At 46.2% G+C, this 13,830-nt stretch overlaps 1 protein-coding gene and 1 long non-coding RNA gene across 3 annotated transcripts; one reads left to right on the top strand and one right to left on the bottom strand.

Moving 5' to 3' along the window:
* Positions 1 to 4,978: 4,978 nt before the first annotated feature.
* On the top strand, positions 4,979 to 13,651 carry LOC6507613 (gonadotropin-releasing hormone receptor). Of its 2 annotated transcripts, none has more exons than XM_032453960.1 (5): positions 4,979 to 5,968; positions 9,745 to 9,928; positions 9,991 to 10,196; positions 11,220 to 11,371; positions 11,909 to 13,651. In XM_032453960.1, exons 1-5 carry the CDS (start codon positions 5,168 to 5,170, stop codon positions 12,345 to 12,347), a joined length of 1,782 nt encoding a protein of 593 aa, XP_032309851.1. In that variant the 5' UTR covers positions 4,979 to 5,167; the 3' UTR covers positions 12,348 to 13,651. The 2 variants fall into 2 exon arrangements, with proteins under 2 accessions (XP_032309851.1, XP_044570759.1); XM_044714824.1 differs by lacking the exon at positions 11,909 to 13,651 and adding an exon at positions 11,565 to 11,885.
* On the bottom strand, positions 10,925 to 11,650 carry LOC123257121. Its single transcript, XR_006507079.1, has 2 exons — positions 11,523 to 11,650; positions 10,925 to 11,454 (listed from the first exon to the last, which is right to left on the bottom strand). It is a non-coding gene; the product is annotated as an uncharacterized LOC123257121 (long non-coding RNA).
* Positions 13,652 to 13,830: the final 179 nt, after the last annotated feature.

The raw sequence follows: 13,830 nt of genomic DNA, 5'->3' as shown, positions 1-13,830 counted from the left end.
CCATAATTTTCTGGGGCAAATTATGCACTTTCCGAGGATTACACAACCGAAAAATCAGGCAAGGAGGCTCCAAGGATGAAAACCCACACACGAGTTGCTACAGGCACGCGTGCATGATAGTTAATATTGCTATTAATTCAATTATTTTGCAGCCTCCAGAGCTCCCAAATTCGCAATTTACTTGAGCCCCTTGGAAGGCAAAATCCCTGGAAAACGAGCAGAAAATTTCTCGTTGAATGCGTGTTCGTGCCAATTTTGTAATACTATTATGCCGATCCCGGGATTAATCTGCCAGGCTGGGCGAGGAATCTTGCGGCTGTTTAGTGGTTAGTCATTTGTGTTAAAATTTATTTTTATTGTTTTCCACAACGCAATTCGGATATTTACTTGAACGCCTGCCTGCATGTCATTAGATCATATCCCATCCCCCCCAAATAAGCGCTGCGATGCCTTCTTTGCATAAATCATTTTTTCGTGATACGGGCGATTTTACGTCTTCGGTAAACAAACAATATGCTCAGGCTGGGGAGAGAATTATTTAGTCATCAGTTTGGCCTCTGTCTTCGTTTGATGAACCTAAAGGAGCTCTGGAATTCAGTGGTCCTGTTTCTGGCTCTGGGACCTCAGCCACCTCAGACAGACACAATGGCATCGATATCCCGTTGCTCGCATAAGTGTCTGGGAACAATGCTACTACATTTGAAAGGTGGAGGACTGCTTTCCCCGCATTAGCTGACATTGTTGTTGACTCAGTGTCGGTTCATCACACGTGACTGGGCTGCCACTCAGAGCGTCATTTGTCATGACGGGTCCTTTGTATCCTGCCACTGCGTTATTTACTCTCGCTCCAGGGCTCATCCTGCTAAGGTTCCCAGCACTTTACCGATGTTGGTTCTCCGTGTTTAGACAGCCTCACTAGTTATCACTCCCTACACTGAGCGAAATGTGAGGACTGTGTGTCGTGTGTGTAAGTTTGTAAACAGCCAAGGCACCTTTTAGCACGTTTCTGTCAAATGTGTGCAAATTGCAGATGAAAGCCTTAAGCTCCTGCCATGTTTCCTTTCCAGATTTCAGTTCCTTAGTTTACAAGGCGAAACTCAATTAAATACCACAGATGCTATTACCCAGTGAGTAAAAACCGTGTGTATATCCTGCGCGCTTTAATTACTTTTTGTGGCAGCGTGCAAATTAGCTAATTAGGTAAAATAAATATGGTCCCTAAATACGATTGCCGGCTCTCGTACTGCGCTCCATTAGAGAAAGATAAACATTTCTTACTAAGCCCAGGCAACGTCGCCTTCGCCGAACTATCGCCAAGGAAGCAGCAACTTGTTGGCCCGCCGAAGGATTGGCTTACTCGCAGGAAGCTATCGGGCCACGCTGCGTATGAGTAATGTCTGCCGAGCGATGCCCTTGACGGGGACGCCAACAAGTTGCGAGTTGTTTGCTCCAACGGCAAACGGTTTTATGAATGAATCTCCATGCAACATGTTCGATGCGGCCGCCATCAGGTTCGATCCACCATCGCCGCCACCGATTCGACTTTGCCGCCTCGACTTTTTCAAATCAGAACCCAGAATTCGTCGTGCCGTAACGGTTGAAAAACACGGATAAATATACTGTGGACTCCATAATTCTAGAACAGAATTGAAGTGGCTAAGAAAGGAGTCTTTCCGAGCCAACAAAGTAAAAGTGAATTTCGAAGAACGGACGGTCGTTGAGTTTTTAATCAACTTTCTTCGGATTTTCAATCTAAACGTTCTCCGTTTTCGGAAAATAATACAAGTTTTTGCATTTAATTAGTGATTGTTCTTTACATCGAAATAGTTTTTTTTTATTCATAAAGGCAAGTTTATAAAATAACGACATAAATTGCGATATATTAAATACAATAATCTAAAAAAAATGCATAAATTACATTTCAAAAAAGCTATAATCTTGGATTAATACTTTACATGTTAGGAGTGAGTGTGAAAATTTTGAATTTAAAACGGCTTTGGTGAACAATTAAAAAAATCTTAGCTATACAAGTGCTTCCAGAAACCAATAAAAAAATTTTTTTGCGAGCCATTTCATAATTAAATGGAGTCTAAGCTTAGTTCTCGTGCCTAAACCAAATCAGACCAAATATTTGTGTTTTTCATAGCTCAAATTTCCCTTTAATCAGCCCAATCGCTTTAATGAATTTCCACACACTCTCGAGGAGTGTGTGCTTTGGCGGGTGTGTACACAATATTTGCGACTGCGGGTTACCAGAGCAATAATCAAAATGGCATCAAGAGCTCAAGAGGTCATGGAAGCTATGCGATGCTATGCCAAAAGCAAACAGTGAATTGTGAACTGTGCACTCACTGGAGCTACAAGATACAAGCGTTGAGATACATATTATGAAGTAGACAAGTGGCGGACAGGGCTCCAAAGTTCTGACGGGGCTGCAGCTGCCAAAAAATTAATGACATGTTAATATTTAAGCCGAAATACAAGTTGCCCGTGGCAGTTCAGCTCAGAGGCTGCTGCTTCTGTATTTGGAGAGACGGGCCAACTGTTCAAACAGCCGCAACTTCGGTTTCGGCTTAGACAAAGCCCCAAAGTGTCCAAATAAATGTGAAATGTGAATACAAACAGCGCTACTTGGATCCGAGAGGCGCATGCAAATATCTGAACCCTGAAACATATCCCAGCGAGTGCGGGAAGTGTGCAAACTTTTGGGACACTGTACCCCTAATGAGTGGGGCCGAGACCCCCGGAACACGATTTCCTTTAGAATCGAAATGGAGCCGGACCTCTGAACGAGAGTGAGGAATTGTTTTTCGCCTGCAGTCAGACTGTGCCGGGGGCAGGGGCAGGGGCAAGGACAGTTTATGAACTCACCAAGTAATTACAAAGTAACGCCGTAAGAATAAGAACAAACTGCTGTACGAATTAATCCAATCCAAGTGAATGGCCAAAGTTCTCGGCAAACCAACTCGGAAAAAATGAACTGTAAAAGCGAGCCATTCGCCAAAACTTTGTCTGCTCACGAAACTTTAAACAATGCCAAAAATAAAAAACAAAAAAGTAAAGAAAGTAGTGAAATTCTAATGAATAGGACCGTTATGTACATTGTGTTCGCAATCAGTAGCACCATTAAACACGGCTTGTGGCAAAAACCAGGAAAGCGAAAGGGGGTTTTTTTATTTCCAGACTTATATCCCGGAGTTACGTATACGCCCTGTTGCTGTCAGTGGTACACTCGATGGTTCGCAAATTATTCTTAATTGGATTCTTTGACAACGACAGCGCTGGAATTAAATTCGAAGAGTCAGCCAGCAGTTAACACAATCAATCCAATAATTCGTGGGGCAGAAAGTGTAAAACAAAAACGGTCTAGACTCTAGAGTCTATACTTTGGACCATGCGAAATTCGGCCAGGGATTATTCCGACTTTCTTCTAGAGATTCTCAGTGTCGGAATGCAAATCAATCAAAATGCAAAAAAGCCCTGCTAAAAACTTTTCGCCAAAGTTCGCGCCGTTCATCTGTCGCCTCCATGGCGCGTATTATTATTCACATCCCCAAGAACATGCCGCAGATGTGCTTTTTTTTGGCTGATCAATCAAAAGCGCATTTGTGTATTAATCAGACTGATTAAGTTTAAGATGCGGGCTGCCGGGCAGCTAACGAGACAGGCTGCCACCGGGTAATCAAATACAAATTGCTTTAGTGACACCGACCAGCCCGGGTCATGAGCCATTAATCTGGTTTAATCGACGCGGCTTGGATTCCCCCACACCGGGCAATTACCGGGCTGTGAGAGGCAGCCACCTCTCTGGAGTGGCTGGAGACGGAGGGCCACATATGTGTGGTAAGCAGGTCCAATTAATCTCCTCCGTGGCGACGATTGATTTCAATTGATCTGCATCAATTGAGCAAAGTGAAAAGTTGAAAGCTTGAAAAGTATCTGCGGACACGCGTGCCGATGGTGCCTTGAATTTGGCTTAGAAGCGATGGCCCCACAACAAAGCCCCTCCAGGCCTTAATTTATGTTCATAAATTAATTTGGAAAATGAAATTTTATGGAATTTTACTTTGAACCTGCTACAGCATGGGCAAAGTCTATCTGTAGTGGAGTGGAGCCAAAGCCCGACAAAGCCTGACAGACCGTCATTGTATCTATTAAAATTAATTCCGCAACCAGTGCAGTAAAGTAATCGCAATCGTAATGGCAAGCACTCAAGGCGCCTCCGAGGGCGACGGCGCACTCAAGTAATTGCTGCCGGGTAATTGCAAGGTGCAACCGCTCGGGTCAGTCTGGTAATGCCGCCATTATGCGCTCGTTACCTCTTTCTAACAATCTGCAATCGAAGTCTAATACAGGTGTAATGGGAGTCAGTGCCCTGGATTTTTCATTTCCAAGGAAAGCCTTTAACTTAACGAGACTTTCCGGGAAATTGGTGCGCAATTCGATCCTCTAAGACAACATCCTAGCTGTCTCCATGGCGTTACAATCTGGTGACCTGTCAACAAAAACGCTTAAAAAATGTTGATTACATTACATTACACAAACGTTTTTCATTGAGCACAATATTTAATTGACATTCAGATTAAATATTACTTTGAAATACGTTAGGGATTCCATATGCCTATAATGTATTTTTAAAAATATATGCATTCCAGGCCAATTTCGTTTAAACTTTAAAGGGTTGGTGCCTTGACTTGGGGATGCATTACATTATACATTCAATTTAATTTCAACTTTTTCGTAGCCACCAGCGAAATGCCTTCCACGAAATTTCCATAATAAATAAAACAGTTGCACCCCAACATTCAAAAGAGGAAATTTAATGGCTTTTTAATCAATTTAATAAAAAAGCATAAGCGCCTGAAGTCCACCTGGCACTGGCAAATGCTTAATAAGTTTTTAATTGCCTGAGCAATACAATACAATGGAATACAAGGACTCTTTTTAAAGTTTCTCTCATTTTTCACCTCTTTTGCAGCTGCACTGATCCGGGAACTCTTGCCAATCAAAATGTCACCTGCAGATGCCTGGAAACACTATAAAAGTCGCATATGAGGCCCCACCCGGCATACCTTAACCAAGATGACTTTCGTAACTGTTACCTCTGAAAATAGCTGTCCCTGAACCGTCCAAAAAATAGCTTTTGTGAGTCAAAGAGAACTGCAACATGGAGACCGAGTGGGGCATGGACGATCCCCCCTCCCCATCCTTCGGTCGTCTGCCCAGCCCTGCGATGGACCTGGAGGCGGAGAACGACGTGGCCTCCGGAAACTGGTCCACATTAACCAACCTTACCCGGCTCGTGGCTGCTGCGGCGCCAGACATCGCCAACTTCACGCTCAACATGCTGGACGTGGGCGTGGCGGGACTGGCCACTGAAGTGGCCAATGCGACCGTCAGCACCACGCCCCTGCCCGCCTATGCGATTGCCAACAGCTCATCGCTGGCACACACCAATAGCCGGCACGAGTCCCCGCCGATGGCCGAGCAGGTGCCAGAGCACGTGATGGGCCCCATGGACCACGCCCCCCAGCTCTCGCGCTCCGGCCTGCTGAAGGTATATGTCCTGGCGGTGATGGCTCTGTTCTCCCTGCTGGGCAACCTGCTCACCATCTGGAACATCTACAAGACCCGCATCTCGCGGCGAAACTCACGGCACACCTGGAGCGCCATCTACTCGTTAATGTTTCACCTCTCTATCGCCGACGTCCTGGTCACCTGGTTCTGCATCATTGGCGAGGCCGCCTGGTGCTACACGGTCCAGTGGCTGGCCAACGAGCTCACCTGCAAGCTGGTGAAGCTCTTCCAGATGTTTAGCCTCTACCTCTCCACCTACGTCCTGGTGCTGATCGGGGTGGATCGCTGGATAGCGGTCAAGTACCCGATGAAGTCGCTCAACATGGCCAAGAGATGCCACCGTCTGCTGGGCGGCACCTACATCCTCTCCCTGGTGCTTAGTCTTCCTCAGGTAAGCCAAGAACTTGAGAACAAATATTGATAAGAACGCTATTAGTTTTTAGAAGGAATTTGTTAATATCACCTCATTGGAAATGGTATTCTCAGAACGAGCTTTGAGTCTGCTCTACTTTTTCCTCGAAATTAAAGTCCTGTGAAGGTGCTAACGCCTCCAGAGCTTTTAAGATGAGTGGGTGCTGGGCGCACGTTTATGAAAATAATCCCACTTGCAGTTGTCTCTGCTGCGGGCGGAAGGTGTTCCATTACGCAAAGCCAAAGTCGGGGATCATATTCGTCGTGGCTGGAAGTCCGTGGCCTACTCGAGGATGCACACAAGCCACTCAAACACTGAAGGGCGGGCTGTGAAGTTGAAGTAATATGTTTACTTTATAACACGCATACGCCCCGTGGCAGGACGCAAATACTCGTAGTCTTGAGTAGGCGCCGGAATGTGTGCAGACATTAAAAATGATTGCCTTAGCACAATAAGTGTGCACTAAATGCCGCTTTGGGCGGCTGCCACACCCATCCGACCATGCCGCAAACACACACGTGGCCGCCTGGGGCGGAGGGACAGCCAGAATCGAATTCCGCCCGACAAAGGGTTTTTTTTACGGACAGCCACAAAAAGAGGTCGTCGGATTGCCGGAGAGTATCTGCCCGACGACAGACATTATTCATATTCCCGATTCATTGTGTGCAGATAGGCCGGGCGATATATATTATTTCCTTTTATCCTCGCCCGAAATGGGACTGCATTAAAGTCAGCTATCGCGAGTCCCACCCGCATTGTTCTACGACTCAGATTCGGTGCTTTTTCCGGCACATTGATTGTATAATATATTCCGGCGTGTCTCCACTGATTACACACTCGATTCGCACGCCTAGCCATGATTTATGGCCTGGGGCTCAGGACAAGGTGGCCCAAGACTGCTTCTCTCCTTTCATTTATCAGATTATCCTGGCGCCAGAAACTCTCTGACTCCTAGGACCTGGAGTACTGGGACAGAGCACTCGAGCTCTATGCTAAGTAATTAGAATGCCACTTCAAAGTTGCCAAGGGGGATGGTAACTAACTTAGTTTTATTGAAAAGTAGAGAGCTCCCGCCAGAAGATCTGCTCCTCCTCTGGAAAAAAGCGGTTAAGTGGCCACCAAGGCTTTTGGTCCACAACTGACCTTTTCGCCGCCTTTGAGGGCCAGAAAGAATGAAGACTTTGGAGGAGAGCTCTATTGGATTGAGTAATTGGAAGTTTTCGTGTGTAGTCCCACTCGCTGCGGCACTTTGCTCTAATCTCACTTCCGCCAAGGCGCTCAAATGTATGCTATAATTTCACGCATTTAATTAGAAGCATCCTTGTTGGCTTTTATCAGCATAATGTATGGAGTGGAATAATAATTGAAGGCAGAGCTCGCCAAGCGAAATCTTGGCAGCCCAGAAAGTGGGTGGAGGTCTTCCTCATTTCTTCACGGGTACTGGTGCGTGCCCGCTTGTCAAAAGTGTCTGACTTGTTTAAACGCCGCAAAAAAACGTTCAGTCTAATTACATTTTTATGTTTTTAGCTTCATACGGAGGGGAATGCCGGTTACTGTTTTGGCAGCTCTTGAAGTGGGTTGGTCTGGTGACTTTGGGCTTTTTTTAGCAAACCAATAATAAAATGGACGTCATGTATTGCCTTGGCTTGTCCGGCTGTCAGGTTATCCTAAATAATTAAGGAGCCTCGTCTGTCTAAAAGCTATTATGGAATTGTGGATTCCTCCGTCCACACTGTTACATAATTAAGGGGCCACTGTCACCCAATTAAAAGAAACTTTGCAATCATTACACCAATTTTTATGGACCACTTTCCGCCTTGGGTTGACTGTCGTGTCGTGTTGGGCGAACTTTCTTCATTTCGTTTTATTGAACATGCGACATAAAATTTATGCGGCTTACAGACGTGACGGCCAAGTCAGAGCGGAACAGAACGGCCAAAAGTGTCGGTTTCCTTTCGCCAAGTGAGAATCATCTCAAACAATTTTCCAGGCAACTTTTCCGCAGTCGCCTGGGTCGTCGGGGACGGGACACGTTTTCACGACCAACATATACGCACATGCCTCCAAATTCAATATGAGACGCACCGCTGAGCTCGTTGCTTTCCAATAAAAAAGCAAAATGAAAATTTACTCCGACTGCCAATAAACAACAAATGTTTTCGGCGCAGGCCGCAGTTTTCGGCATTATTTGCCACCGCGCTAGAACAATCACCCTAGGAGCTAGGAGCCCCACCCACGACTTGCCATTTTCCTGGCTCAATAATACCCCGTGCTCAGGCTCCAGTCGGAGGAAAGAAATGCGTCGACGTAATGGCTTCAGACATAGGTCCTGAAAATAACAGAAACGTCAAGGACTCAAGAAGTGTGGCTCTGCGTTTTTCTCTTGACAGCAAAAGCCGTCCTGATGGGTGCATTCGAGCGCTTTTACCATTTCGGGGTGAAGGATAACCACCTCCCGAGATTCAATTAGCACTTGGCAGACAACCAGCTTGCTGTTTGAAACAATATTAAAAGGTACTTAGTCTGCAATAGGGTTTAATGGTAAAATAAAGTGTTGCAAAGTTTGGTCTTCCCCCAAAACCCCAAAACTTTGATCCAGAATAACTAAAAACTGGGAAAAAGCAAGTGTTGGCCCAAACTTTCCTTGAATGGATTTGAGTGAGCACAGACAATAAAGTTTGAACAAAAGGTACTTACGACATTTGAATTGGTTACATTGCTTTTAATGGTTTTGGCCACATTCGTTTGTAGGTCAAGGGCTCCGGAGAGATCTATATCTCTCCTCCGTTTAATAACAAGCGCTGCTGTCTGTTGGTTGGCGAACGCAACGGCTTGGAGTTATAAATGTGCGAAATTAATAAAAATCAACCATTATAGGATATTATCCGCTTCTCGTTAGTCCCCGGGGTTTTATGTAGTTTCACCACGCGTGGCAAGTTTTTCCATTTGGGTCAGCTGCTGTCGTCGGGGCTCCTCGACACAGCCCGACAAGAAACCCATAAAAATGAAAATAAAAAGACTCTTAGCGTATTAGCTATGCGCTGACACATCCATCTGCCGCGGCGCTGTTTCCGTTTTATCAGTTCCGGCCAGACCTGGGAGGATAGAGCATCCCCGGGGAAGACCTTCACGGGCCACCTGTCCGGCCTAGGCAGCCGCAACCTTTTGCAAATTGAAAGCGCAGAGAGGGCCTACATGGGGGTACAACAATAGAGCGTGTTGCCACAGTTCCACAAAATATGCTCCCTCAATTACGGCCATATTCAGATTCGACAATGGATCTGGCTTTCTACCGAACTGGAGGCTGCTGGCGGCGAAACCAGATCAAAGGCTCGTCTCTGTCAGCAATTTGTAACCAAGGGGCATGTATGGGTTTCCATGAATACGCTGATGAGTAAATACTGATACTCCTGTATGGGGAATGGAAGTCTATGCGAGAGTAATATAAGTTTATTACAGTGAAGAGTGTATGGGCAGGAATGTAGCCTCGTAAAGGATATTTTCATGAATATTCGCAAGAGCTCAATATTAAAATAAAAGTATTTATTGGCATTTTGGTTTGCTGTGCATAATGAAATGAATATGCGTTTTTGTTTTTACAAAATGCTGAACTTTGATTGGTGTTGCCCAGAAAATATTTTTAGTGGCCCCAGCTGGAAAACTGCAACATAGTTTGCAAATACAAATTTTTAACTTTGCCATTTACTTTCTTCCACTCATGCGTCCACTCACTCGCCCACTCCGACTTGATGAAGTTCTTCATATTCCACGTGGCTCGGGGCCCGTTTGTGGAGGAGTTCTACCAGTGTGTCACCCACGGATTTTACACCGCCGACTGGCAGGAGCAGATGTACGCCACCTTCACGCTGGTCTTCACCTTCCTCCTGCCGCTGTGCATCCTGTTCGGCACCTACATGTCCACCTTCCGGACCATTTCGAGTGAGTTATGGCATGGAAAAAACAACAAACCGTCGGATTCAGCTTCAGTTTCATTTCCACAGGCAGCGAAAAGATGTTCCAGGGGTCGAAGTTGGCCAACTACTCGACGGCCAAGCTACCCACGCAGACGAACCGGCAACGGCTCATACACAAGGCCAAAATGAAGTCACTCCGGATTTCGGTGGTGATCATCATCGCCTTCCTCATCTGCTGGACTCCCTACTACGTCATGATGATTATCTTCATGTTCCTGAATCCCGACAAAAGGGTAAGTGGGCGTTCTATATCACGGGCCTGGCTTTCCGTTCCGTTTTCCAGGCTGGCTGTCCTTTTGGCCCGAAATTTCCGGCGCGTTGAATGACAAGCGAATAACGATTCCTGGTATCTCGTATAAATGCGAAGGCACATCAATCAGCAGTCGATTTGTCAGTTGGGTCCTGAAGGGTTGTAGTGTGGGGAGCTCTTTGTTGTCCATGCCAATGTTTACGGCCCGTGGCTGTATTAAAAATCCGGCGCTCCGAACACTCGGCTTAGTCGCAGATGGCAAATCCGTTTAGGTCCGCAATCTTTTCCACGCTCGCCAACGCACATAAAAATGATTTCTTATTCTCAATTTTTAATTAATCGTTACGGCACCCGACCAACAACGGCCGTCCGGTCGCAATTTTTCCGGGCACGGCATCCCAAACTTTGATGACTTGCCAGAGATTGCCCGTAAAAGCCTCTGGCGGAGAGGTATTTCACAAGATTATGGCCGCTTCGGAAAACAAAAACAAGCGTTTGGTTAACCGCAGCCCGAGTATCCTGTAAAATTTAACAAATGGCCAGCAAGAATATATTTTAATTTCTAAAACATTGCTTTTTATTGCCGGATATTTTGGCCGAAATGGTATGCTTTTGTTATTTTTGAACGGAACGCACTCTTGTGGCAACAAATAACACAGGAACAAATGAGTGCTTTTAAAGCTAGAAGACAGAACAAACTCTTTAGTAAAATAGTTTAAATTCAAATAAGAGCATGGCTCCTTTAATCCTTTCGTTAATAATACATCTTTGCACCTCCAGTGTTTTAAGCATGACTTAAACATTAGGACGAGTGATTGCTTCGGGATTTTCTTAAGCTGCGTCCACCCAGCAAGGACCTGTGGGTATCGAGGGTATTCTGAGTAACCAGGATGTGGAGTCCAGCCGCAAAACGCCCACAATGGGCCCACTTGAACACAAACAAATCCCACAAAAGGGTCGGCTGAATGGGAAGAAAATTAATTTGAATTTTCCGCATTACTTGCAGCTGGGCGACGATCTGCAGGACGCCATATTCTTCTTCGGGATGTCCAACAGCCTGGTCAACCCGCTCATCTACGGCGCCTTCCACCTGTGTCCTGGCAAGGGCGGCAAGTCGAGCGGCGGCGGGGGCAACAACAACGCCTACAGTCTAAACAGGTGAGACTCAGACCTGGTAGAAGTATAGATAATAACTGCTAGCTTTGTTGTTTTTTGTTCCATCTAGTTTCATAAAAAAATGCCTGCTTAGAATCAATTTTTATTTTAATTATCCTTGACATGATGTCTAGTAACAGTATCTAATTTATACTTCTCGTTTTCAAATTCTTTATTTCTTTACTTTTCGCATTAGTTGGTCTCAGAAAAAGAACTAAAAATTTAGTAGATAGGCATTTCTGAAGCCCTGATAAAGTGTCTAATTACAACATTAATTTGAACTCTGTGATATACCCCTTTGTATATCCCCTACATACCTCAAAATTTCTGTTTACCGACTTTATCATGGCCTACGAGAACACCACGCACTTATTGATTTTGATATGATTTCGCTCTGATAGTTTCCGATTATTTTGATAGTGAACCTCAATTGGAAATGGCAGTATGCAATTGATATTGTTTGCTTATACTTTCTGTCTGGATTTTGTTCACCCCACCTCACGCCCATCCCCGTCTCCCCCTTTCGTTTCGTTCTTCCAGGGGCGACTCGCAGCGCACACCCTCCATGCTGACGGCGGTCACCCAGGTGGACGGCACCGGAGGCAGCTCCCGGCAGATGCGGGCCTTCCGGCAGCAGAGCTACTACCGCAACTCGAGCAACGGCGCAACCCCAGGAGCAGGAGGAGGAGGAGCCTTCAAGGAGCAAGTGGGTCTGCTGCACGTGGGCCCCGGTTCAGGACCACCTGGCGGTCCGACTTCCATCTCTGGCAGCAGCGGCGCAACCCCCCAGCTGATGCGAAAGGGATCGGCCCTGCTGGCCCGCCACCCGAGCTGCCTGAGGGAGCAGCTCCTCCAGAACTCCAGAGACCAGAACCAGCCCTCCACCCTGGTCCTCAACTACGACAGTCAGCGCGGGGGTGTCGGCGTGGGCGTGGCCAGCGGGCTGCTGGACAACAACGAGCGGGTTTCGAGCGTGTGAGAGCAGCTGGCGATGGCGGCGGCGGCGTTGGCCCTGGAGATGCCACACGCCGAGGTCGAGAACGTGGCCACGGACTTGGCGACGGAGGACGCCTGCTCCTGCTGCCATTGCCTGAGCAGGGAGCTGGTGCGACGGCAGCTAGAACTCCAAGAGCTTCCAGTGCAGTGAGGCGACTGCCCCACGCTAGAGCACAGAGTGAGAGATTGGAAACTGCGGATGGGATTGGAACCGAAGGTCGGCGTTATGGAGGATCAGAGATCACCGGGACGCGTGTGCAACTTGTGCTTAGTTAATGCTAATCGAGAGTTAAGTCTTCAAACACAATGGGTGTGCTTAGAGGTAGCGTAGGATTAGAGTCTAGGTCGTATGGAGGTGTTGCCCGTCAACGGGGGGAACTCATAGTTGCCACAGGGCCTATACTTTTAGTTTACATCCCAAAACCAATCGATCTATCAATAAAACACACAAATGTCCCCAGTTTGAACAGCTAATGCCTTAACTGACTCGATTAATGTGACTTCTCATAGCCAATGTTAATTTAATGGATAAATAACTATAATTGTAAGCAATCATTTGAGTTTCTCTCAGTTTCCGGGCAACAATGTAAAGCTAATTAAAGCCAAGAGTTGTTTGTTCGATTTAATTTATTCTCTAAAGCCAAAAACAGGGTACCACTTGTTTGTGTAAATACTTTTAGCTCGTGGAACTCCTCTTGCAGGACTTTTGTGGTTAGCACGGACTTGATCTGCAGGAGGAGTCCTTGTTCTCTAATCTAAATCTAAGACTTACTAACTTAAGCAAACTCCTCCCGGATAATTGTCCCAAGATCGAGAATAACTTTTACTTTCACATAAACAACGACTTCCGTTCAAGGACAATATTGACTGGAAGTCGTAATTCGTCCTCTTTCGATGGCATTTTCTCGAAAGGATTCAATAATTTACGAGTGACTTTAAACGAATTACGCCGAACAGGACAATTCAATTTGTCTAAAGAGTCCCTGCAGAGCATGAGCACCACACTGCAGGATGGAGAGCCGAGGACGTATCACGCAGGACGAAGGACGAAGATGAACTGTAAAGACACATATATGTCATTAAGGGGATCCACTGCAAAGCATTATGGCAACCCGCCGCTGGGACGTTTAAAACTCCACAATTCCGCATGTTTATGCTCATCTACCCACATCCCGTTTGCATATTCATGTGCTCCGCACTTTCCCCCGTACTTATGTATAAATAATCTGTGTCAAATTTGTATAGTTTATTTTTTAATAAAACCCGAATGATCCTTGCGAAACTTTACGAGCCAACTTTAACGCGCCAGGCACAGCTCAACACGTTGATGAACTAGCCCGGCGTGTCTGTTTCCGTTTCTGTTGTTCGGGCGCTTCTAAGCTCCTGCACCGAGCTCCATAAATCCTGTGGGGCTCACGTCCACCCTGGGCCCAACCCCGGGACCGAGTATATTACAAAATTTTATG

Source organism: Drosophila ananassae, chromosome 2R (genome assembly GCF_017639315.1).
Source record: "Drosophila ananassae strain 14024-0371.13 chromosome 2R, ASM1763931v2, whole genome shotgun sequence".
Classification (NCBI taxonomy): domain Eukaryota; kingdom Metazoa; phylum Arthropoda; class Insecta; order Diptera; family Drosophilidae; genus Drosophila; species Drosophila ananassae.
Note: the sequence above shows the minus strand (reverse complement) of the source record. Positions and strands in the feature narration are given on the sequence as shown.